Here is a 24,867-nt window from a genome sequence, read left to right as displayed (position 1 = left end):
GCCCCGCTCACCTCCCCCCGCACGCCTCCAGGTCAACCAGCGCTGCAGCCAGGTGGCGCTGGCGGTGGAGGGCCTGCCCCTTGACGAGCTGGAGCTGGGCTCCCTGCGCGGCCGCCTCACCGCCGCAGCGCTGGACGTCGACCTGGGCGCCCGCCAGGGCCGCGCCTCCCTGTCGGTCGCGGCCCCGCGCTTCAGCGGGCTGCGGGGCAGTGCCTTCTCCGCGGCGGCGCGCTGGGAGCGTGACGTGGTGCTGCTGGAGCGCGCGGCGCTGAGTCAGCAGGCCAGCCGCTACGAGCTACAGGCAGAGTACGTGCTGCCCCCCGGGCTGCAGCTGCCCGACAGCTTTGCGCCCCCGCCGCAGCCCCCACCGCACGCGCACCCCGATGCGGCGGGGGCACGCGGCGGCGGCGGCGAGCGGGGTGCCTCCGAAGGGGCCAGCGTCGGGGCGGCGGCCGCGGCGGTCGAGGAGGAGGAGGGCCGCTGGCGCGTTGTGCTGAGCGTGCCGGGCGCGCGCATAGAGGAGCTGCTGCCGGCAGGGCAGCTGCTGCAGCAGGCGACGCGGCGCGCGGCGGCGCTGGACCCGTTTGCTGCGAAGCGGCGCTTCCTGTCGGGCCTGGCCGCGGCCGTGTGCACCGCGGGCCGCGAGTTCCGCGCGCAGGTGGACGCCCTCGTGGCCGCAGAGGCCGCCGCCCCGGCCGGCGCCGACGGCGCCGCCGCGGCCGCCGCCGCCGAGGCCGTCGCGGCGCTCAGCGGCGCGCTGCCCGGGCTCCAGGAGCTGCGCGGCGGGTGGGAGGGGTCGGTCACCGCGGTGGGCGGCGGCGGCGCGCAGCCGCGTGTTGAGTTTGACGTCAAGGGTGGTGACTGGCGGTGGGGTGACTACACCCTGGACGCCCTGGCGCTGCGCGGCGTGGCTCACGGCTCCGAGGGGCTGTCCCTTGAAGAGCTGCGCCTGGCCAGCGGCGGCGCCACGCTGGCGGCGGGCGGGCAGCTGCTGGGGCCGCGGCAGGACGCGAGCATCGAGGTGGACGACCTGCCGGCGGCGCTGCTGGCGCCGCTGTACAGGGCGCTGCCCGCACTGCAGGTGGGTACGGGTTGTGGAGAGACGAGGCGGGACGGGCCCGGCTGCGCTGTGGGGCATGCTCAGCTGTCAGAGTCGGGGCCCATCACGCACGGGGGTGCGTCGACAACCACCAACCCGTGGCTGCACCCGTGGCTGCACGCTGGTGTCGTCCCCACCTGCGAATACCCGCCATCTCCGCCTGCAGCATGCCGCCCCCGCGGTGGACGCGCGCGACAGCCTGCTGGGTGGAGGTGGCGTGATGCACCAGCTGGGGCTGGCATCCCTGGGGGCGCGGCTGGAGCAGCGGCTGGCCTCCCTGGGCATACGGCTGCCGGGGCCCAGGACCGGCCAGGAGGACCCCTTGGCCCCCTTCATGGGTGGGTGGGTGTGGGATGGCGGCGCCAGTGCGGGAGGGGCAGGGGCGGCGTGCATCGCTCGTGGCCTGGTGGGGAGCCGGTCGCGGGCGCGGTGGGTGGCTTTGAGGATGGATTCCCCCTGCTCTCAAGAGCACATGTCCTTGGTTCCGCCCATTGTGTAGGCGCAGCTCTCGTGCGACGACGAAACCGCCAGCCCGCAACCCCCACCCTCACACCGCCAGGCTCCCCCATCAGCGGCCTGCTCTACCTGCGGGGCGCACTGGGCGGCAGCCTCGACGCCCCCAGCGGCGCCGTCTCCCTGCGCCTCATGGACGGCGCCGTCGGCCGCGCGCGCCTCGCGCGCGCGGTGGCCAGCTGTGCGCTGTCCCCGGATCAGGTGCTGTCTGTCGACGTCGACGTGGCGCCCGCAGAGGGGTCGGGGGGCGTGCGGCTCGGCGGCACGATCCCGTTGCCCAAGGCAGTCGCCTCTGCTGCCGCAGCCGCAGACAGCAAGGCTGCTGCGACGCAGCAGCAGCAGCAGCAGCAGCAGCAGCAGCAGCAGCAGCAGCAGCAGCAGCAGCAGCAGCATGGCCAAGGTGGTACTCGTTCGCAACAACCACAACCGCAGCAGCAACAGCAGCAGCAGCAAGCGGAGTTTGCGACGGCATCCACGACACGATCGGCCCCGCAAGCAGCAGGCGACCAGCATCAGCTGGGGGCTGCGGGGCTGCAGCCCGGCCCTGGCGAGGGCGTGGACCTGTCGCTGAGTGTCAAGGACGGCGGCGTGGACCTGGTGGGCAGCCTGGTCCCGGGCTTCAGGTGGGAGGGCGGCTCCGCCAACATCACCCTGCGCGTCGCGGGCCCCCTGGCGGCGCCGCGCTTCACGGGCGGTGCGAGCCTGTCACGCGGCGTCGTGGCGCTCGACGGCGTCCTGCGCGCGCCGCTGACCGGCATCAGCGGCTCCCTGGACATGGATGGCGCAGTGCTGCGCGCGCGCGGCCTCGAGGCCCGCAGCGGCCGCACCGGCGGCATCAAGCTGCACGGCGCCATCCCGCTGCGCCCCGTGCTCCCCGGTGCCGCCGCGGCCGGGGCCGCGGGCGCGGGGCCGCACCCTTCAGAGGGCCTCACGGCGGAGGCGTCGGGGCTGGAGCTGCGCGTGCGCAACGCGTACAGCGGCCTGCTGGACGCGACGGTGCACGTCAACGGCAGCCTGGCGGCCCCTGTGGTGGGGGGCGAGCTCAAGCTGTCGCGCGGCACTGTGTACCTGGTGGGGCAGGCCGGCGCAGGCGGTGGCGGCGGCGGCGGCGGCAGCGGAGGGGGCGGCGCGCTAGCAGGAGTGGCTGCGCCTGACGCTGTAATGGGCGCGAGCGGGCGTGGCGGCGATGAGGACCTGGTGTCGCGCGCGTTTGCAGCCCTCAAGGCGGGGCGGCGGCGTGCGCAGGATCAAGTGGGTGGGGCCTCTTGCATGGGGACTGCTGCCTGCATGACTGGTCAATTGTGTGCTCGGCATGCTCAAAGACGGGCCCAGCATGCGTTGACTGAATCAGGCATGGAGGCCACACACGTGCACGCATGCACGCAGGGTGCGCAAAATACTCGCGGGCTGACGCTTGTGTACACACCGCAGGCCGCTTCTGCGCTGGACCCCCTCGGCGCGTCTGCGGCGCAGCTGCTGCTGCCACTGGCGCAGGATTACGACGCAGACCAACAGCAGCAGCAGCAACAGCAGCAACAGCAGCAACAGGAGGAGGACGCCGATGCCGCGCGCCAGGCGGCCGAGGGCGGCGGCGGCGACGGGGAGGCCGCGCCCGACCTGTTGCTGAGCGGCCTGGCCGTCAGCCTGGGCCCTGAGCTGCGTGCGTTCTTCCCCGTCGTCCTCAACGTGGGCGTCAGCGGTCGCCTCGCAGTCAGCGGCCGCCCCGCGGAGCCCGGCGGCCTGGGCGTGTCGGGCGTGGTGCGGCTGGACAACGGCGCGCTCAACCTCGTGGCCACCCAGTTTGCCATCGAGCGGGGCCACCCCAACACGCTGACGTTCACGCCGGAGGCGGGCCTGGACCCGGCCCTGGACATCGCCCTCACCAGCCAGGAGCTGCGCGCCCTCATACAGGGCCGCGCCTCAAGCTGGCACGAGCACGTCACGCTCACCTATGGCTCCGCGGGCGGTCCCGGCGCGCCCGGCGGCGCGAGCGTCGGCGTGGGCGCGCCGGGCGGCGCAGCGGCGGCGGAGGCCGGCGACGTGCTGGGCGCGAGCGAGGTGGCGCGGCTGTTTGAGGGGCGGCTGGCCAACGTGCTGCTCGCGGATGACGGCAGCCTGTCCCTGGCCGCACTGGCCTCCAGCACCATTAGCAGCCTGCTGCCCAAGATCGAGTCGCAGGGCGCCATCGGCCGCGCGCGCTGGCGGCTGGTGTCGGCGCCATCGCTGCCCAGCCTGCTGGCCGCACCGGACGGCGGCGCGGGTGGCGGGACGGCGTGGCTGCGCAGCCTGGCGCTAGGCACAGAGGTGGAGCTGGCGCTTGGGCGGCGGCTGGTCGCGGCGCTGTCGCACACGACGCAGCGGCCGGACGATGCGCTGGAGATGCGCGTCTCCCTGGCCCTGACGCGGCAGCTGCGGCTGCTGATGCTGCACAACGCGGGCGCTGCGCGCACGGCGAGCGTGCTCCTGCAGTTCTCCAGCTCGCCCGCCAATTCGGGCGGGTGACGCACTGGGCCTGCGGGCTGAGTGTGAGTGGTCGCTCCTCACTGGCTTCCTTCTCCTTTCATGGGACATCACAAGTTTCATTGCCATCCATAGACTCGGTACACGTTTTACAGTCTTGCGCGGGGCGTTTCACACACCCATGTAATATACCCAAGTATTCTAGGTCGCGATTATGGCGTGGTGACGGCACAGTCAAAGCACACAGCAGGGCCCCAAACAAGCACACGTGCGGCGGACCTCTGCAAGATCAGGCAGATCGCATGATTACCTGACAAGCCCAGCCAGGGGTGGGCAGGCGCGTGACCTGCTGTGCGCGGACATCAGCACATGATATTGAAGCTCGTCCTTGCAACCCGCATTGTCCTGGAATCTCGCTGTCACATCGTACGTGTACGCACTGCAGGCCGCTGTGCCGACGTAAACACCAGCGCGGTGTGGCCATGTACTTACTGATTTATGCCATGCAGCACTTCTGGCCGTTCCAGCCAGCCCGCCGGGCGGCCCTTAGAGAACCATGATGGAGGCTTCCAGGGTGTGAAGGAGGTGGTTCCAGGCACGAACGGGGATCAAGCCGTCTCGGCCAGCCGTACGTTTCAAGGCGATCTCTTGACTGGTGGCTGAGCACAGGTCACCAGGGCCCTACACCCTTTTGCCTACTTCTTGTTATGACGTATATGATTGCATCTACAGAAATAGTAGACCTCTGTGGACTTCCAGGAAGCCTGCCAGCGCCGACTTGGCAGCCCGGCGTACTCCAGCTGCCCTCAGCAGATGAGTCAAACTCCAGTCAAGATCGCAGCCCGGTCGTCCCAGCACGGCAGAAAGCTGTGTACCAGCCACAAAGTGTGCTGTTGACAGCAGTCAAGGCGCGTGTTTTCCAGGCATGGATGGTTAAGCGGACAAGACCGCGGGATTGAGAGGCCGATCATGGAAGACAAGGAGGACGGCCCTGGAGAGGCCAGGCGCCTCACGAGGCAGGGATCGCAGGACCTCAGTTCCTTCCAAGGGTTTGGACTCTCGCAGGCCGGCGGGTGAGGAAGGGTGTGAGTCGAGCGATCTGTCGGCGACACGATTCATACGATAATACCAACAGGTCGGCCTGTTTCGTCGGATACACCTCGAGAATCTGAGGCGCAACGGCCTTGAGTCCTGGACGTGCCCACGCCGCTCTTCCGCTCAACGTCGATGGCGCCGCAGTTGCTGCTGCATGCGCCGTTGCTGTTGCTGCCGCCGCTGCAGCTGCTGCGGCATACATCGCCTGCCGTGTGCCGTCCCTCTCTGGCAGGGATGTCCACGAGCTGTATCGTGCGCTGCGCGGCACTCAGGGCGATGACCCGCTGGAGGACGAGCTGCTCTGGTGCGCTGTGCGGTGGACACAGCTGGCCTCAGATCGCACATTGGGCTTGTTTTGATCAGCCCGCTTGCCCTGAATCCGCCATGGAACCCCTCCTGACCTACTCTGCTGATACCTTGTTGCCATGCATCCCTCATCAGGGAGGGCGACTACATGACGACGCAGAAGGAGTTCATCCAGAAGCGGCAGCAGGACGCGCTGCTGGAGCGCCTGGAGCGCCGCATAGGTGGGGGGGGACATGGCGCGGGCGACGCATGTGTGCGCGAGCGACGTGCATGGGGCATGCGCACTACTGCAGGCTATGAGGGGGTATGTAACGGTGGCTTTATGTATGGTAAAGTGCACACCAATGAGGTATCCAGCCACTTGGGCACGTTGCCCGTGGTGTCGCCCCCATGCCACTCCCCGGCACGGCCAGGCGTTGGCCAGGCAGCGGTGCGCCCAGTTTCGGCCTCAGCGGCTGGGGTCCCCACCTCTGCGGGAGCCTCTGAAGCTGCGACGGCCTCGCTAGGCGCTGTGGCGCTAGCAGCAGCGGGCGGCCTCAGGATCAAGAAGCTGGTGGGGGACTTTGTGGCGTCGGCTGGTGGTGCCCTTGCGGTGCGCCGCAACACTACCAGCGCCGGCATCGCGTCTGCCCCTGGCACCAACACTGGGACCACGGGGGACGCAAGCCTTGGCGCCTCCGACGGCCGCGAGGGCCCCGCAGGCGCGCATACGGCAGGGGAACAGCCAGCTGGTTTGACAGCTTGGCGCGGCGCTCGAGTGGCCTCTGCGCCGCCTGGCAGGCCCCAGGTGGGTGAAGGCCAGGGTGCCTTGCGTCAATGCCTTGCAATGCAAATGTCATTTACTTGTGCACCTGAGGCGCCCCTGGGACCCATACGGTGCGAGAGGGCCCCATCAGACTCTTCCTGAACAACCCACTACAGCACGTACCCCATCCCAGGTGTCCCCTCTAGCCCTTGGTGCAATTGCGGAAACGCTGGGCTCGCCGCAAGGTGCGGCTGGGCCCCCAACACACCCCCCTCTGCTGCACGAGGGGGGCAACGAGGTTGGCGGCACCACTGCAGCAGCCCAGGGTGGGCCAGGGGACACCTCACAGGTCCAGCAGTTCAGGACCCTGGACATCGCCTCGGCCCTGGCCGCAGCGGCCTCCGCCCAGGCCGCTGCCGCTCAACCGACACCTGGCACGTCTTTTGAGGGTGGCGGCAGCCGAGCAGGCACGCCGCGGCTGGGTGTCCTGACGGCAGAGGCTGCGCCTCCGCCTGTGGCCACCCCTGACGCCGACGCGGCGGTGGCAGTGGTGCGTTGCGAGCAGAGCGGCGAGCTGGGTTGCAGTTAGAGAGGGGCCTCGGGGCTGGCTCGGGGTGGTAATTCCATGGGGCAGTTGCCGTCAGCTGTTGCCGTTGAAGCCGAAGGCTTTGGCCTTGACGTTGTTCGGCTCCACTTCCCGCCAAACCCCTGCCTGTCAACCTCCCAACTCCCCAACTGCCCCCTCCCCCCCCCCCGACACACGCACAAGGTGTCCATCACCCCCAAGTCTGCAAATGGGACACCGAAGGGCGAGGAACCAGCGGCCGCGCTTCCCGATACTGCCCAGCCCGCGGAGGAGGCCACAGCCTATGGGCCGCTGCGCCGTGCTGCGCTGGCTGTGTCGACTCACCCTGACTTTGAGCTGGGGGTGATCCTCCTGATCTTTGCCAACTGCCTGACTCTCGCCATGTTCCGGCCCCTGGAGAGTGCAGAAAGCCCCTGGAACAAGACACTCGAGAAGATTGGTGGGCATCGGGGGCCGCGGGCGGAAAAAGGGGGAAACGTGGGCGCCGGCAGAGGGCACGCCTGGGAGCACCTGTGGCAAGTGGGTGTGGCGCTGGCTGCTGCCCGCTTGACAACCTACAATGGCGGCCAGCAACATTCCCCTCTTCGCACGCATTTGCACGAAAAAAGCTCATCTTTGTTCCTGTCACTCGCCCCCTTCTCCCCCCCACCCCCGCCAGACCTGGCCCTGAACATCACGTTCACCGTTGAGAGCGTGCTGCGTATACTCTCAATGGGGGGCCCCTTTGCGTACCTCTCCCAGCCCTGGAATGTCTTCGACGCCATCATGGTGTGTGAGCCTGAGCATGTGTACGCGCTCGCACGTGTACGTGCGCCTGCACGTGCACGTGCGCGTGCGCGTGCCCTGCGTGCGTGCGTGCGTGCGTGCGTGCGTGCATGTTAGAAATATGTGAGTCTTCAATGATCAGACATGGCCTGACAGCTATGCCTCAGAAACACATACTTGGCTGCAGGCGGCGTGCACTCCGTGTGGCTCCTGCAAGCCAGCCCGTCGTCAAGCCGTGTAGTAAAGCGCTGCAAACAGAAAAACTCTGGCCTCCTGTCCCCCTTCTTGCGGCAGGTGGCGGCCGGCTACACGACGTTCATCCCGATGGGCGATGGCGGCGGGGCAGGCGCTGGCCTGGAGGGCGTGCGCGCACTCAGGGCCCTGCGTGCGCTGCGGCCCCTGCGCACCATCACTAGGTGAGCACGTTACCAAGGACCGATGTTGCAAGTGCACTCCTGGACCCTCCATACCGCCGTTGCCCTTGTCTCGGCACTTCTGCAGAGGCCTAGGCCCCCTTCTCTTCCTAATCCCAGTTTCCCCCCAACCCCAGGTTCCCGTCCCTGCGTTCCATTGTGGTGTGCTTCCTGGAGGCCATCCCTCTGCTGATGAGTGTCGTGGGCATGCTGTGCTTCTTCCTCTTCATCTTTGGCGTCACAGGCACGGAGCTCTTCGCCGGGATCTATCACTCGGTGCGCCACCTCTGAGCCAGAAGTGTCTACAAGGGAGTAGCACGGGGGGGGGGCTGAGGTGCTGGCATGCTGTCGCAAGCTATCTCTTCCCAGACTCTTAACCCCATTTGATCCTCCAGCACTCTTTTTCAACTCACCTGTTTGGGAACTCCGTGTCGTGCCCCTCCGTCCGCCACACAAACTCAGGTGTGCATTGGTGCTGCTGGAGCAATGGAGCAGTCAGAGTCGTACGGCGGAGAGTTTGGCTGCGGCGCACGCGACTGCCCTCAGGGCATGACCTGCACGGTGAGCTGCTCTCAATCAGCAATATCAGGGCCTGCCCGAATTGTCTGCAAGATAGCTGCATCTGAAGCACTGTATCACTGCAGACGCAGGCCCTTGAGGATGCGTGTGCCGACTGCCGACCTCTCGTGCCCCCCCCCCCCCCGCCCCTCCTTGGGCCTCACAAACAATACACAAGTTGCTGGCTGCGGGCACCAACGTGAACGTTGCTGGCTTTGACAACGTGGCCCTGGCAGTCCTGACTGTGTTCCAATGCATGACGCTGTCAGGCTGGAGCTACATCATGTACAGGTGGGCGGGCAGGGGGCTGGATGACGCGGTGGGGTGGGGCGGACTTTTGCCAGGCCGGATGGAAGCAATGCTGACTGTACCCGTCACCAGAGCGTTCACAGCAGCACGGTTAGACAAACGGTTGTAGCATGCCGTTTCTCCATTACACCCTGCACCCCGCATCCGCTCCACAGGTCCATGGACTCTGTCGGGGCATACAGTGTCGTCTACTTTGTGCTGCTGGTCATATTTGGGGCCTACTTTGTGGTGCGTGCCTTTGAAATGGATATGAACGCAAACGCTGGTGTGGAGGAGGCGGGGCAGGGCGCCACCCCGTGCCCTGTGCTACGTTTGTAAGATGCAGAGGGTTATGCACTTTTCGCAGGTGTCGCAAAGCCGGCGCTAGGGATCCTGCCCTGCCCCCCTCCTCCCCCCCATCGGCAGCTGAACCTGTTCCTGGCGGTCCTCAAGATCAAGTTCGCCAAGGCGCAGGCCCTCTTCAACGACAGGTGGTGCGGAGGGTCCGGGGGGCTTGGGTCGTGGATAACCTGACATGCATGTGTGTGCAATGGCACGCTACCCCAGAATGCCGTTTCAGTCTCCGCTGGTCCCCCCGTGTCACTCAGGCGCAAGCATGTCGCCCCAAAGGAGCGGCCAAGCTCCCTGTCCCGCCTGGCCGTCTTTCTCAAGCGCAAGTGAGTCACCTACGCTTTTCTGGATTGTCTGGGACTGACACCTCTCAACCTGACGGGACCTGGCAGGAACACTCCCGACACAGCCTGTGCTCACACACCCACGCGTGCGTGTTCTCCTGAATCATGAAAAGCTCTCATGAGTGTTGCACTCTTTGCCTGCTGCGGCCACTATGCTCTCATTGCGCAACCCCCCAGGTGGTCGAATTTCATGGCTTCGCGCGGCGAGACGGAGGGCATCACAAAGCACATAGTGGCAGCCAGCCAAGCCAGCGCCAATGAGGCCAGCCTGTCCGGCTTCACGCCCCGGTGAGAGGCAACGATGGCACACCAGCGGCTGATGTTGCTTGGAGCTCCTGAAGCCGCGTCATCACTCTGCGCCGGACTTGCGCTCAGCAGTCTGATGAGGTGGTCCACGCCCTGCAACCTGCACCCTGGGCGTCAGGTCGGCTACCGCTGGGTTCCCTTCGATGGCCGAGTCTCCAGCTGTTACGGCTGGTGGCACGCAGCGCCCAACCAGCACCAGCATGCCGGTGTCGGGGGCGGCATCACGTGCTGCCAGTGCGCGCCTCACCGACGCCGGCGACTTTGGCCCGTACAGTGGCGCGGCCAGCGTGCGGGACTACTCCAGGTGCAGTGGGCAGCTGACTGCGGGAGGGCTCGCCTGTCAAGCGTGCTTTGCTCCCCCCCTCTCCTCCGCCTTCCCACATTGTCTGCAACCAAACATTGACCAATACCGTGCCTATTCTATGTGCGCTTGTTTGTACCCTCCCCTCAGATCCAACACTCAGGGCAGCGGCCTTGGGGGCACTCTAAACCGCAGCGCCAGCATAGGCAGTGGCATGACGGGCGTGAGTGGTGGCAGCGGCGCCACCAGCAAGTACAGCAAGGTGCTGCTCGTCACAGCGGAGGAGTTCGACCTCTCGCTGGAGTCGGCCGGCGTCAAAGGTGGGCCGCCACACCCCTGCGCAGGACAAAGGCCTCGCCTACCAACAGCCTGTGGTGCGGGGAAATGGAAGAACTGAGTGGGGATTGCATGCACCCCTTCCTGCTCGAAGTACTGACTCACTGCTTTCTGAAATTGTGTTTGCCAGGCACCAAGCGGCAGTGGCTGCGCTTCCAGTACCGTGTGCGGCTGCTGGTTGAGCGTCCCGCCTTCAATAACTTGTTCCTGGCCGCCATCCTTGGAAACACCATCGTGCTGGCCATGGAGTATGACGGGATGGGGCCCAGGTCAGGCCGCCGGCAACGCCGAGTGGGGGGGCAGCGGGCTGAAGGGGGGAGGGTTCCAAAGCAGAGTGCGGAGAGGCGGAGTGGGTCCATGCTTGTAGCCGTCCTATGTTCCGGCTTGTACGCAGGTCTGACTCCTCTCCCCTGTACAGCCTTGCCCCACCGGCTGATGTCCCTAGCCTTTCCCCCCTTGGCATCCCCACAAAGGTACGAGGACGGCCTGTCCAACGCTAACCTGAGTTTCACTGCGCTGTTCTGCCTGGAGTTCCTGCTGAAGGTGGTTGGCCTGGGGCCATGGACATACATGGGCGACTACTGGAACATCTTCGACGCAACAGTGGTGGCGTTCAGGTGCACAGGGCGGGGACACCTTACGCTGTAGCCTATGCGACGTTGTGCGGTGAATCTGCGTCGATTCGGGACATGGACGCAGTCCATGTGAGCTGGGCCAGCGGCCTTTCTGCCGGCTGATCCCAAGCGGCAATCACCCTGGACACTGCGCACCTTTCCACCCTCCCACATCCAGCCTGCTGGAGCTGGGTCTGTCATCAGGCAGCGGCCTCTCCGCCCTCAGGTGAACCACCCGCAAGCAAGCTGGTCGTTCACGCGGCTCGCGTGCCGCGGAGACGTCGTCCAAACACGTCATCCCTGACCGATTTCCCTTTTCCCTCCAAATCCCAGGTCCCTGCGCTCCCTGCGCATCCTCAAGTCGTTCCGTGTGCTGCGCGTCATCAAGATGTTCCGCTACCTGGAGAGCCTGCAGATGATAGCACGGGTGCGCTGCGCTGCGGGGGCAGTGATGACGGGCCGAGGCCTGTCAGCGCCCTGAGACCAGAGGTCAGTCACATGGTGCCCTATGGGTTGGCATGACTCTACCGGCGTGACTTGGGGCACAAGCTTGCATTTCAACCGTGTTCTTGCCTGTTCCAGGTGCTGATTACCAGCATGGACTCCTTTGCCGCCATTGTGGTGCTACTGGCACTCTTCTGGCTGGTCTTCGCCATCGTGGGGTTGCACGTGTTTGGTGGCTTGGCCTTGGCACCCCCCGCGTGGCCCAACTGCGACACTCTGATCAACAGCCTCATCCTGAACTTCCACGTGAGACCTGTTGTCTAAGGTGGTCGCATTTTTGCAGTTGGTTATGTTCTTCTTTGCCCCATCTGCATACGTTTTATCCCAAGCTTGCCACCGGTGTGCACTGACCCGCTTCCTGAAGCCTGCCTTGGACCATCCCGCTGCACCGCTGATGTTGGCAAGCACTCACTCAACGGCACGACGTCGGCCACCTGCACCTGCAACCAAAACCACCACCCTCAGACACTCAACATGGAGAATTTTGAGGTGACCATGTTCATGATGATACGCGCTGGAAACTATGGGGCTGCAGCCTACTTCATAGCGTGGATTGTACTGGGCAAGTTCATTCTGCTGGCGCTCTTCCTGGCGGTCATGCTGGAGGCCTTTGAGAACAAGTACCAGGTGGGGCCGGGGGGCACGGCCAGGGGGGCCGGGGTAGGCGGCAGGCTGCACAGCCAGGGCGTGCTGCAAAGCTGCACTGTGTATATGCGGAAATTGTGAAAGTTGCATCAGATGCCGTTGTTTGCGTGTTTGGCCATGTGCAAAGTGTTGTTGGATCTACCGGCACTTGATGAAATGAGCCCTGTCGCAAACCACCCACCACCATCCATTGCTTGCCTGTCCAGGTGCAATCTGTGAAGAGCGGCGGCATTTTGAACCGCTTGCGCAACGCTGGCAAGAAGATTGCCAATGCATCATCAGCACTCCGCAGTGCAGTCGGCAGTCACAGCGGGCGCAGCGTGCTGAGCCTCTTCACCCGCGGGGCAGCCGGCGGCTCCACCCTCAAGGGACCCTCAGTCGCCAGCAGCCGCAGAACCACAGCCACCAATGGTGCTGTAGCCGTCACCAGCGCCTGGGCGGGCACCGGGGCTAGTGGCCCTGTGGGCGAGGCGGTGGAGGTTCACGAGGAGCAGCTGCGCTGTGAGACGCAACGCGATTTTGCAGGTACTGTGCTGGTTGGGAGTGCAGTGGACGACGCGCTGCGGCAGGCCCGGGCCCAGTTGCGCCACAGACGGACGCTGTCGCTGCACCGCAGCATGAGTGCGCGCACGTCAGAGTTGGGGCCGCGTTCCGCTGGGGCGCTGGCGTCGATGGCGCTGGGTGCGCCGCCCCCACCCTTTGTCTTCCGGGAGGTGTGGGCGGCAGAGGGTGAGGCGGGCGAGGCGGCTCGCCTCGATCGTGGGGTGCAAGGTGCCCCATGCGGGGAGCTCGGCGGCTTGGCAGTGGACGCACGCCAGCAGCTCGCACATCTGCTGATTGAGGAGGAGGCGCAGCGGGCCAGGCAGGCAGCGGCAGTGGAACGCCACCGGCAGGGCGGCACGGCCCGCGTGCTTCTGGGGTGGCTGCTGCCATCGAGCGCGGCGGGCGGCGCAGCAGCGTCGGAAGTTCCGGTGCAGCGGCAGCTCAGATCCCAGCGGCCGAGCGCTCCACATGCGGCAGCGGCGGCGGGTATTAGACAACAGCAGGTGATGGATCAGGACGATGGCAGCTACAGCTGGCGCGAGTACTTTGAGACGCTGCAGCTGATAGGGCTGGACCCGCACGGCACCTTGCAGCCAGGTCCGGCGGCCGCGGCCGCGGCTAGCTGCAGCGAGCTCTGGCAGCAGAAGCAGGGCAGGTTCCATGTTGCGGCCACAGGCGGCACGCGCCTGCTCTCAGCGGGGGGTGGTCCCGTGGGCGAGGGCTTTGAGGCGCCTTCCAGCAGCGACAGGGTTTCGGCGGGACGGCTGTCGTTTGGCTCTGGGCTGGCCTCTTTGATCGCTGAAGCTGAGCAGGCGACCGCTCCCAGCAGTGATGGAGCGCTGGGCGGGGAGGCGCGCGCTGGCGCCCCAGGTGGTTCCCAGCTCCCCGGTCAAGGCCTTGACCTGGGCAGCCCCGTCATCCGGCCAACGAGTGGCCAGCAGCGGCCACAGCGGCTGCAGGTGCCGCAGGGGACTCCAAGGGCCTGGCAGGGGGTTCACAGCGGCAGCGGCAGCGGCAACGCCGACACTGCAGACTTTGGCACGGGCGCCACACGCGGCCTGCGGTTGCCCGAGCCTGCAACGCCCCAGATTCGATGGGGGCGGCTGGGTGATGAGGATGGTCCCGCGCAGGACCCCGAGGCCGCCGAGGTGCTGCGCATCACAGGAGAAGCGCCACCACCACCACCACCGGCTCACGGGAGTGAGGACGCCGTTATCGCTTTTGCCCCACCCGTGTTGCCATCGCCGCGCGGGGCCCGCTTTGTCGCGGGGCAGGCCCTGCCCGTGGGCGCCCTCAAGCCCCACACGCCGCCAGGCTTGGCAGCTCCCGACCGCCAGAAGTCCCCGCGCCTGGGGGGCCGCGTGAGCTTCATGACGGCCTCCATGAAGCGGCCCCAGGGGCTCGCTGATGATGCTGGCAGCTCCTTGGAGGCGGCCCTGGCAGTCCTTACCCCTGCCGGCGACGGCTCGGCCATGGCAGCAGGGCTGGTGCCAAGTGATGGCGCCGGGCCCATTGGCGGCGTCGGGCGTGTGGGCAGCCCTCGGGTGGGGCGGCACGTCACCATTGGCGGGGCAGCTGTGGCAAGCAGCAGCGGCGGTGGCGGCGTTGGCAGCGGGGCAGACCTGGGTAAGCCCTGCAGGCTGCTTGGGGTGGCGCGAACGCGGGGTGCAAGAGCAGTCCTGCTCGCAACTGCCTTGACAACGAGCCTACATTCCATCAACTGTTCCCTGATTGCCGCCAGCCAGTGGCAGCCCAATGACGACTTCTGTGCTCTGCCGCCCCGCGTTCCTGCCACTCTGATTCTGCAGGCTCCCTGCTGCTCTCCCCGGATGCGGATCTGCTTGCTGGCGGCATGCGTGAGCCGTCTATCACAGTCAAGGCCCTCAAGAGGCGGAAAGAGGCCGCTCTGGTGGGTTTTCAGCACGTGCCAGAGGCCCCACGCGTAAAGGCTTCTAGGCTGTGGGCTGCAAGGAAATTGGGGGGTTTCCGACCAACCTGCCCCGTCTGCAACGCACTTTCGCATTCTAGGCAGCTGGCGGTGACGGACAGCCAGGATCAGCCCTGCCTGGTCAAGCATCATTGGGCGGATCCAACCCTGGCAGTGGCTCTGTGAGCCGCGCAGCGTCTGCCACACTTGGCCCGGGCAGGGCTGCACGCCAGACCCGGCCCAGCAGTGCAGGTAGCGACAGCGTCTACAGTGACAGCAGCCACGTCACTGGTACCTCAGGCTACACCGGTCGGCGCTCAAGTGGGTGGTTGGATGGGGCAGGGAAAGGAGCAAAGATGCTGCCAAGCCAAAAAATTGCAGCATCAAGAGAGCATTCGTTGTGAGGGGGATGTGTTGCACGGCGCAATACGACACAGTATTACTAGTGCTGTCGCTTGTGCTGCTGCTGCTGCTGCTGCTGCTGCTGCTGCTGCTGCTGCTGCTGCTGCTGCTGCTGCTGCTGCTGCTGCTGCTGCTGCTGCTGCTGCTGCTGCGGATGCTACCGCTGCTGCTGCCGCTGCTGCTGCTCCAACCACGCCCCCCCCATACCCCCCTTGCCAAAGCCACCTACACGGACTACAGCATGGTGTCACACCGCACCGACGCCAGCGGTATGCCTCCCCCCCTGGTGGGCCGCTCCCTGTGGCTGCTGGGTGAGGACAACGTCGCGAGGGTGTGGGTGTACGACCTGGTGACGGCCAAGGGCTTTGACTATTTCATGTTCTTCCTGATCATGGTCAACTGCGTGTCCATGGCCTATGAGTACCCGGGGATGGACCACGACTCGGTGGGCTACAAGATCATCTACTGGAGGTAAGGGCCGGGGGCAAGGGGGGTTGAGGTGGGTGCCGGGGGTTGAGGCGAGGTGACGGTGAGGGGCCGCAATCATGTTGAATGGGTCAGAGGGGTGGGGTCGTCAACATACCCATGGCGTGCAAAGCATAGATGTGAGGCTGGCGCGAAGGCGCGACAAGCACCATCGACGCGCCCATTAAACTCGCCGCCCCCACGCCGTGCCTTTATCCCCCAGTGACGTGTTCTTCACAGTTGCATTTGGCTTGGAGGCCGTGCTCAAGATCATGGCCTTCACTTTCAAAGGCTACTTTGCAAACACCACCAACAAGGTGGGTGGCGTTATGACGTAGAAACGTGTACAGGTGCATTGGCAATAATGTCAGGATCTCAGCTTGATTAGCAAGTGGATCTCGGCCCCCATTTCACTCACACGATCAAGGCAACCTTGAATCCGTCCCTGCCGCTGTTGCTTATGCTGAACTGCCCAGGTGGACCTGCTAATTGTGGTGACCAGCGTGGCGCTGCTGGTGTTTGAGTCTGCCCAGATTGAGGCCATCAAGGTGGGGAGGGTTTGGAGAAAATGTGGTGTGTTTGGATGCATTCAAGACACTCGGGCCCTGTTAACAGCTTGCCTCATCACCGTCTTGTTGCCACTTATACATCGCCTGAATCCCGTTGCAATAACAGGCCCTGAGGGTGCTGAGGGCAGCCAAGCCGCTGCGCGCTCTCACCCGCAGCGCTGGCATGCGGCTGGTCTTCAAGTGAGAGGGTTGAATGCGGCCTGGGTTAATCTGCGTGTAGGTGCCGCAGCAATAGCAGAGCCCTTTCAGCCAAAGGCCAGCCGCGCTCTCCGCGCCCTGAATGTGCTCTGCCTCCCAATTAACCCAGGTCTGTGACGATGTCACTGGCGGCCATGGCCAACGTGTCCTTGGTGGTGATGCTGTTCTTTGTGATCTTCGCCATCCTCGGGGTGCAGGTATGTACTTTGGTTGGTCACAGGGCAGGTGCAACTGTATTGACAGGCAGGCACAAGCATTGATGCATTTTCAGGCTGCTGACAAGGAGGATCAAGCAATCCTGCACTCTCGTGAAACATTACTGACTGGTAAGAAACGCAACACCAACCCGCCCGTTTGTTGCACAGCTATTCAATGGCAAGTTTTGGAGCTGCAACGACCCCAGTGTCCCCGACATGGCCGCCTGCACCGGCACCTTCGTGTCTCCCAATTCGGGGCAGGCAAGTAAAATCGTGGTGGCTTGACTAGGGGCTTTGAGAACAGCGCAACAACTATTCTGCATCTCCAAGCATTGAGAGCATCCTTCCATCCTTGCAATTCTGCTCTAGAATGCTGGCGTCCTCTCTCCCTGCCGCCGTGTGCAGGAGGAACCACGGGTGTGGTCTAATGCCTCGTTCAACTTTGATCACCTGGGCAATGCTCTGGTGTCTCTGTTTGTGGTGGCAACGCTCAACGGATACGCCGAGATCATGAACTCAGGTGGGGTCCGCCTGTGCCAGGTGTGCTTGAAGGCGCATGCTTTGACCATGATCAGACTTGTTTGGCGGTTGCAAGCAAAATTTAGCATTCGACCTGTCATCAAGTTATTCATCGGGCCCATGGCGTTTGCATGCCTCCCCACAGCCATGGCCGCCCCTCCAGAGAAGCACCTGCAGCCCCAGCCCATGGGCAACTGGAGCGCCTTCTTCTTCTTTGTGGCCTTTGTGATCGTCGTCTCGTACACACTCCTAAATCTATACATCGGTGCGTTCACAGAACACAAACAAAGCCTGGGTGCCCACACGCATCCAGCTCCTTTCAAGACTGCCCAACCATCACAGTTGATGTTTCCAACCTTGCATGCTGCATTGCTTGCCTGTACCTTCCCCGCTCAGGTGTTGTGTTCTTTCAGTTCAGCCGTATCCGCCAACAGTCCCAGAATGGCAGTGCCTTCCTCACCAACGAGCAGCAGGAGTGGGCTGAGCTGAGCAAGATGGTGTTCCGCCTGAAGCCGCCAGACAAGTGCCCTGTCCCCAAAGACAAGGCCCGCAAGTAAGCTTTTGGATTGCCAGGGGTGCACTTATGCGGGCGAGCGGGCTGAGGTTATGAAGGTCATTACGTGTCACTGCATCGCCGGCTCCAACCTGCCAAACCTCCCCAATCAATCCCCAACGGATCTCCCATTCCGATTGCAAAAGGTCGCTGTACTACCTGATCCAGTCGCCCTGGTTTGAGGCTGCAGTGATGTCCCTCATCATTGCCAACGCACTGCTGATGGCCACAACATACTATGACATGGTGGGGTTGGGCACCACCAGAGGTCAAAGAGGCTAAACTCGGACGGGCATGATGCGAATGTTGCGGGTGTCCGAAGAATCAGCTCTGATCATGTCAAACCACTTGGTGCATGCTGGAAAGACACCTGGCCTGGCCTCGTGACCCCTCATGGCCCCGCAATCCCGCGACGCCAGCCACCTAACATGGTCCACACCATGGAGTACATCAATTATGGATTTACATGCATCTTCATATCAGAGGCGATACTCAAGGTCAGACCCCTCTGATGAGGCCCTGTCTGATTGCAGCACGTCCCCCGCCTCAACTCCCAGGACCTCAACTGCTAAGCAGACACGTTAAGCTCGCCATGAATGAACTGCGTTGTGCATGTAGCTGCCCTGAATTCATTGCCCTGCCTGCTGTCTGTAGCTTACTCAACCCTCCACCAACCTCCCCTCAGGTCATTGGCCTGGGCTGGGTCAACTACTGGAAGGTTGGGTGGAACCGCTTCGACCTGCTGCTGGTGACCTCCAGCCTGGCAGACATGCTGGTGTCAATTGTAGGAGGAGCCCAGATCAAAGCTCTCAAGATCCAAAAAGTCATGCGGCTACTCAGGCTGGCTCGCGTTGTCAAGCTGATGCGGGGCATGAAGGTGGGTATTGTGCAGGAAAGCCTGAGGCGGTTGTGGCAGCCCAACTCCTCAACTGGTGGAACCTCCAGTTACTGTGTGCTGCCGCTCAGGCAGCGGCCGTGGTGGTCACCACCCTGTGTTTTCTGATCTAGAGGTTCAAGCTCAATCAGAGCTGCCATGCCAACCTTCCTTTGGGCACCGCAGGGTGTGCGGTCCCTGTTTGGCACTCTGATTGTGTCGATGCCAGCTTTCTGGAATGTGGGCGCTCTGCTGGGTCTGCTGTTCTACATATATGCCTACATAGGTAGGTGTCCAGTGGTTCACCATGCACAAACGCCGTGATGCTGGCCGTCTGCAGACACTGGCTCTGCCATCTCAATAGCCTAAATGGCAGCCGGATGACTCGACATCATGTGCCATGCTGAGCAATGTTGTACTGCACCACTGCGCACAGGCACGCTGACACTGGGAAGTGTCAACTACAATGCAGGCATCAATGAGCACGGCAACTTTCACCGCTTCTGGATGTCGCTGCTCACGCTGCTCAGGGTGATTGGCAAAAACTGTAATGCAAACTCAGTAATTGCAGCGCAGGATGGGTCGAGGTGATCCTACTACAGCCACACTTGCTGCCACAGATGCTATCGCTCTGACATTGGTCCTCTTATGCGACCCTGCAGTTGGCCACCAATGACGACTGGACCAACCTCTTTGTGGCCTGTCTGATCAAGGTAGGTGGTGCGCGCGTGCAGTACGCAGCTGGGGAAGGGTGACGCATTCAACCAGAGCGGGCTACGCATTTAACATTGTACGTGTGTAGGTGAGTCAGGAAGTTGCTTCTCCAGGAAGTTGCTTCTCCAGGAAGTAAACCAAACCCCACCCGCAGCAATGCCGCACCGTTCTCAAACATCGTGCTTCTCACTTTCCCTCTGTAAAAACATCCCAGCCCCCAGACTGCGACCCCAATCTGGGCGAGTGCGGTCATCCTTGGGTAGCCATTCCCTTCTTCTTGACGTTCGTGCTGCTGGTCAGCATTGTGATGCTCAACCTCTTCACTGCCGTCATCATTGAGAATTTTGAGAAGCAGCAGGTTAGAGGTTTTAAGGGGAGAGGGGCGCTTTGCTTTTTTGCATGCTTATTTGTCATGTGTGCACTTGTGCACGTTGATTGATTATCTATTGTGTTGGCAATGGCTTCACAACGCCAGTCCTTGACTTCAACCCTCCAGGAGCAAGAAGCGTGGCGCCTCAACCCGTCGTCACTTGAAGACTTTGTGAACCTGTGGTCAGAGTACGACGACGGCTCCGGCAGCATTGACCCGCAAAACCTGGAGGCCCTGCTGCTCAGGTTGGGACCAGGGGTGGAGTCAGAGAGCACAATTTGCATGCATACAGGAGATAAGGCTGCGCTTGAAGATGGCAGTAGCGCCCAGTTGCCCTGTTGCACATCAGCAACCACCCTTCCTGCTGATGCTGTTGCTTTGTTCTGCCAGGCTGCAACCTCCCCTGGGCCTAGGCCCCGGTGCGGAAGGCAAGGACGTGCTGCGGTTTGTCTTCGACCTGGACATCCCTCTGGTGCAGGGCAGGGTGCCCTTCCACAGGTGAAGCACACTGGCTAGGCAGGGATAGCTGGGATGTCTGTTGTAACAAGCTGCGACACCACAGATGCTGGAGTGTTACGCCACATCATGCACTCAATCAAGTGGCTTGATCCTTCCCCGCGCAGGACTGTCTTTGAGCTGGTGAAGCGCTGCAGCGGCACCCAGATTCCAGAGGGCCTGCTGAAGGACCAGATTGACCGCCTGGTGGCAAAGCACTTCAAAAATATGCGCAGTGACGAGGTCCTCAACTTCAGTGTCGCCGTCACCGTCATGCGCGTGCAGGTGGGTGGCAGCACATGTCGCCCACGATGCATCGTGCTGCCCCGCGCCGCGCTGTGCAGTGCTGTGCTGACATGGGCTGGTCATTTCTTCTCGTTGTAGCCTGACCTGGGATCTCTACGCAGCACCTTCAACCCCAAACCAACTTCACCCAAATCGCCCTCAAATGTACAGCGCAAGTGGCGTGCCCGCATGCGCGCAGCCAAGCTCAAACGCAAGAAGGAGACGCGCGCTGAGCGTGCGATCGTGCCACCCTACGCTGATGTGGTGGCAGCTCGTGATGTCATCCTGCGCCAGGCTATTGAGGCACGCCAGGTGCGCAGCAGGGGACAGGGGTGGCCTTGCCAATACAAAGCAATTCATATGCTGAGCTACGTGACTGTATCGCTGGGTGAAGCGCTTGACGCTTGCTTGTGCGGCAAATTTGTGTTGGATTGGATTGCACAACGCGTCGTCTGATACTTCTGCAGGACGGTAACCGGCGCTGGCGACCCACGGCGGCACATGCGCGGCTATGGGATGATGTCCACGCGGCGGTGGAGGAAGAGCGCGCAGCCGAGGAGGCTGCGGCAGCTGAGGCAGCTGCAGCCGCCGCACTTGCCGCAGCAGCCGCCGCAGCAGCTGCCAGCAGCGAAGCGGGAGGCGGCGGAGGAGGCCGACGCCGGCTGCTTGGCGGCCGGGTTGGGCACATGAGCATCAGGTGGGCTGAGTCAGCATGAGCAAGCAGGTTGCTTGACGGGATCCAATCACAGAGCCCCAGGGTATGCTGCCCCCTGAATTTGCTTCTAGCGCATGTGCCCTTCGCGCAGTCCAAAATAGTATCACATCAACGTCGGTGCCCTCGCACACAAACCCTGCCACTCTACGAGCAGGTATAAGGGCGATGCGGCGGGCTTGGACGACGGGGACGAGGCGGAGGGGGGCACAGTGGGGACGAGACCGCGCTCAGCTCGCTCGGCTGCGGGCTCAGTGATGGGCGCAGCGTTCCGCCGCATAGCGCACATGTTTGGCACCAGCAGCGGCAGCAGCATTGCTCCCGCGCCTTAAGGCTGGCAAGCCACTTTGCTGGAGGTGCTTTTTGTGACCGTGATTGTGTTTCATGTGCTGCAGTCATTGTCTTATTTCTAGCTGTGGAAAGCGTTACCATCACACCACAGGCAAAGCTACGCACGATGGAAAGGACCTTTGACAATGACGATTTGGCTCCGGTGCAGCAAAAACTGCTGGGGGGCAAGAGTGCCGCATTGGCTGCAACATGCATGCATACCACTAGCAAAAAATGGCTACAGCAATCAAAGCAATGTGATTGACCAGCCGCAGCTGAACACGCCGCAATTGTTGTGGTCAGAGCTGGTGGTCGAACTCAGACCATGCAGGATGATGTGGCTGATAGAGCAGTGCAAATCACTGCCCTCAAGAAGTACTCTTACACGTGTTTCGGGCGCTGCCCAATGCCCGAGCTGCTGGCGTGCCCCCATGACGGCTGCGACCCCCCCGGCTGCTGTGGGCTGCTGACCTCGGTGATGACGGCGGCTGGCTGCCCCCGTGGCGCCCCAGAGCTGCCGGGTGCCGCGTTCGCCGCTGCTGCCACTGCAGCCGCTGCGCAGCCGTTGATGGCGTAGATGGCTGGGTTGATGCGCTGCGGTGCTTTATCTGAGGGCAGGCCAGAGCCCCCTGACTGCCCTCCCGCAGCGGCCACCACTGCGGGGTCCAGCAGCGCGGCGGCCTCTACGCCCTGTGGTGGGCAGCGCAACTTGAGTCGACGGGGTGCAGGGGTGGGCAAGCCTGCTGGCATGGCATAAGTACAGTGAGTGCGTGCTGTGTGTGCCCCGAGCGCCCATGGCAACATTCTGTCCCGGTGCCCCGACATGCTGATACTTACCATCAGCAGGCCGGGCAGCAGACCACCATCTCCCAGCTGCTGCTGGTGCTGCTGCTGTGCCGGGGGCTCAAGGCCGTGCACGAAGCCATCCAGAGCTCGCACGTAGCGGCCGTTGTGGAGGCCCACACGTCTGGCCACCTCTGCAAAGGCGCCGCACAGCAGCTTGATGGCGTTGTTGGTGTGAGCCACCTGCTGGTGCAGCTCCGCCACACCATCCGCCACGCCCTCCACACGCTCCCCAACATCCTTGAGCTGCCCATCCATGGCCTCCTGCCGCCCCAGCATCTCGTCAGCCTTGGACGCCACCGCCCCAAGCCGCGCCACCATGTCAGATGCTGCCGCCTCCACCTGGCCACGTACAGTGGCCAGGCCTGCAGTGTATGTGTGCGTGCATGTGTGCGTGTTTGTCATGTGAGTGTGCACGTGTTGCACGCACATGCGTGCGTGCGCGCGCGCGTGTGCGTGTGTGTGTGTGTGTGTGTGTGTGTGTGTGTGTGTGTGTGTGTGTTCATGCGCGTGTGCTTGCGCACAAGTACGCGAGCGAACTTGCACTCGCGTACATGCATGCGTGTGACGTGCACGGCGTTGCCATGTGGCAGATCGGGAGTGACGGCCAGGGTCCACATAGTCCTGTGCTGTTTGATGCAACAAGCATCGAAAACAAGACCCTGCTATGAATATTCCGACACACCCTTTGGTCGCCCACTGCTCTGCTGTGTGTAAACGTGCTGATAAAGCTCCAGAAGTCCAGTCCCCTCACACACGGCTGCCTACCCTGGTTGACGCTCTGCTGCATGTTGACCAGCGCCCCCTTTGTGACGTACATCATGTCGGCCAGCCGCCAGCCCCTGACAAACCGCAGGTACAGCGCGACGCCGCCAATGACTACCACTGCGCCCACGACAACCTTGCTGCGCAGCCAAAATAGGACGAGGTGGTAGCGTGCAGCGTTCACCATGGGCGAGTGGCGGCTAGTGATAATTGGTGCTGGTCATGGAGGCTGGGACATGGCGCCAGTGAATGGCAAAATCTATCTGTGGTGCTGCTTGCATAAACACAATCGTAACACTTTGCAAAAGAGCTCGGGACTCCACCTCCCGGGATGAGCATTCACACAGGCCGTCTCACCTTGAACCCCGGCCCGAGTCTGTGACGATTACGGTGGGCTGGCCCCTCTCGTGCAGCGACCTGAGCAGTGCAGCCTGCAGGTCCTCCACCTGGCGCTGCATGCGCGACACCTGCTTGCACAGCAGGGAGGGTGCCGACGCGCTGCAGTAAGTGAGCTCTGCTATCCTTCCACAAAGATGCCAAGCGTTGCTGAGAGTTCTTGGACGCCATAAACGTGGGTGTGACAACTCGGGCGTTGGATGCGACGACAGGCAAGCCAACCAGCACCCTGCGGCCTGCTGCTGGTGATACAAGCCCTGGCCGGCGTGCACGCCCCTGCACGCGGTCATCCACAGTGGAGCAAAGTTGCGTAAACCAAACCAAGGTTCAAAGGACCTGCCTCGGCCATCTGCGCGGCGCCCCTCCTCTGGAAGGCCTCAAATAGGCCCGTCGCCAGGTCCTTGCCTGCCAGCCCGCCCCCACCCGGGCCACCACCGCCCTCGTGGTACAGGTTGTACGCGGCCGCGCCTACGGCGCCCGCTGCCAGGCCCTTGAGCAGCGCCATTTAGCGCAGCTTCTGGGTCCAGGCTGCGGTCCAGGTTGCGTCTGGAGCGTCGGGGTCATCGGCGTCAAAGGTCGGTGGTTAGACACGCCAACCGCACAAGAAAGCTGCGCATGCTGCCTACATCTTTGCCGCACCTGCGTCAGTGATAGCTGCACGTGCTCGAACTTGGCACCGTCGTGCACGCCGGCGAGCGTCGCCGCGCGCTGTGCTCTGCTGTGCGCGACAGAGTCGTCCGTTGCACCGCGGTCTGCCACGCCAGCGCCCAGTTGGGCGGATCGCTGCCGTGCTGTTCGTGTCGGTTAAGTTGTCGTTCCGGGGAAAGAACGCGTACCGAATGTAACAAAAAACGATCTCGAGCTTCACTAGGCGTCCGATAGCAAAGAAGCGACCAGAAGAGTATTTCGATATTACTGTGACATCGTACACTCCGGTAATCACGATCCCGTATGGCTGGTGCGGGTTGCCGCAGGAAATGCGTCAGGCGCGCGCACGAACCGCTGACCGACCTGTCACCATGCCCAAAAATCGCGCCGATTTCACTCCAAAACACCTAGGTAGGTCACTCCAATGCAGAAGTCCCAGCTACCGGTAAATCCAGCTGGCCGGGCTAAACAGCAAGCCCCCTATCTGTGGCTGGCGCAATTTGACGTGCCTTGCTAGCGAGCACGGCTCAACAAGCGAGTCCAGCTCCGTCCAATCTATTGTTTTGTTTTCACAACGTTTTGATTGCGGGAGGTGATGTTCTCAAGGACACTGCCGCAATGCTAGGAGGTTCCTTACGGCCCACCCTTGGGGCGTGGACTGTCCCCCTAGGGGGGGGGGGGGGTGCAGCAGATGAATAGGTCGGGTTGTGGGGGGCCAGCCTTAGCCCCTCTAGCCCTGCCAGGACACTCTAAAAATAAGCCTTGATTTTGTGCATTTCTACTTGATAATTGCAGTATCCGTGACCCTAGACCTTGACCCCGAAACCCTGAAC

The 24,867-nt window shown here is 63.2% G+C and overlaps 4 protein-coding genes across 4 annotated transcripts; 3 read left to right on the top strand and 1 right to left on the bottom strand.

The window, feature by feature from the left end:
- Window positions 1-31: 31 nt before the first annotated feature.
- Window positions 32-4,114, top strand: MNEG_3268 (hypothetical protein; the record flags this gene model as incomplete). Its single annotated transcript, XM_014048258.1, has 4 exons — window positions 32-1,081; window positions 1,266-1,437; window positions 1,659-2,863; window positions 3,044-4,114. Coding segments are annotated over 4 exons (3,498 nt in total), but the record flags the coding sequence as incomplete, so codon positions are not given.
- Window positions 4,115-5,041: 927 nt separating this feature from the next.
- Window positions 5,042-14,955, top strand: MNEG_3267 (putative voltage-dependent N-type calcium channel subunit alpha-1B; the record flags this gene model as incomplete). The annotated part of the gene is made up of 26 exons (XM_014048257.1): window positions 5,042-5,145; window positions 5,400-5,471; window positions 5,609-5,694; window positions 5,887-6,260; window positions 6,505-6,768; window positions 6,988-7,243; window positions 7,463-7,572; window positions 7,864-7,985; window positions 8,120-8,258; window positions 8,445-8,543; window positions 8,719-8,831; window positions 9,005-9,077; window positions 9,255-9,322; window positions 9,437-9,505; window positions 9,701-9,811; window positions 9,948-10,133; window positions 10,281-10,450; window positions 10,597-10,735; window positions 10,940-11,083; window positions 11,259-11,306; window positions 11,414-11,507; window positions 11,663-11,830; window positions 12,050-12,211; window positions 12,436-14,398; window positions 14,581-14,681; window positions 14,920-14,955. The coding sequence occupies 26 exons, from the start codon at window positions 5,042-5,044 to the stop codon at window positions 14,953-14,955; spliced, it is 5,271 nt and encodes a 1,756-aa protein (XP_013903711.1).
- Window positions 14,956-15,108: 153 nt separating this feature from the next.
- Window positions 15,109-21,384, top strand: MNEG_3266 (Sodium channel protein 60E; the record flags this gene model as incomplete). The annotated part of the gene is made up of 21 exons (XM_014048256.1): window positions 15,109-15,572; window positions 15,790-15,883; window positions 16,043-16,114; window positions 16,242-16,315; window positions 16,443-16,530; window positions 16,936-17,050; window positions 17,195-17,314; window positions 17,446-17,602; window positions 17,749-17,848; window positions 18,022-18,099; window positions 18,288-18,479; window positions 18,663-18,762; window positions 18,913-19,007; window positions 19,139-19,189; window positions 19,405-19,548; window positions 19,687-19,805; window positions 19,951-20,058; window positions 20,184-20,340; window positions 20,512-20,652; window positions 20,808-21,037; window positions 21,210-21,384. 21 exons carry the CDS (start codon window positions 15,109-15,111, stop codon window positions 21,382-21,384), a joined length of 2,874 nt encoding a protein of 957 aa, XP_013903710.1.
- Window positions 21,385-21,763: 379 nt separating this feature from the next.
- MNEG_3265 (hypothetical protein) lies at window positions 21,764-23,891 on the bottom strand (the record flags this gene model as incomplete). The annotated part of the gene is made up of 5 exons (XM_014048255.1): window positions 21,764-22,072; window positions 22,220-22,590; window positions 22,994-23,130; window positions 23,348-23,457; window positions 23,703-23,891. 5 exons carry the CDS (start codon window positions 23,889-23,891, stop codon window positions 21,764-21,766), a joined length of 1,116 nt encoding a protein of 371 aa, XP_013903709.1.
- Window positions 23,892-24,867: the final 976 nt, after the last annotated feature.

The sequence above is a fragment of the Monoraphidium neglectum genome (assembly GCF_000611645.1).
Source record: "Monoraphidium neglectum strain SAG 48.87 unplaced genomic scaffold scaffold00403, whole genome shotgun sequence".
In the NCBI taxonomy this organism is placed as follows: domain Eukaryota; kingdom Viridiplantae; phylum Chlorophyta; class Chlorophyceae; order Sphaeropleales; family Selenastraceae; genus Monoraphidium; species Monoraphidium neglectum.
The sequence above is the reverse complement of the archived record's forward strand: the minus strand, read 5'-3'. Positions and strand labels throughout refer to the sequence as shown.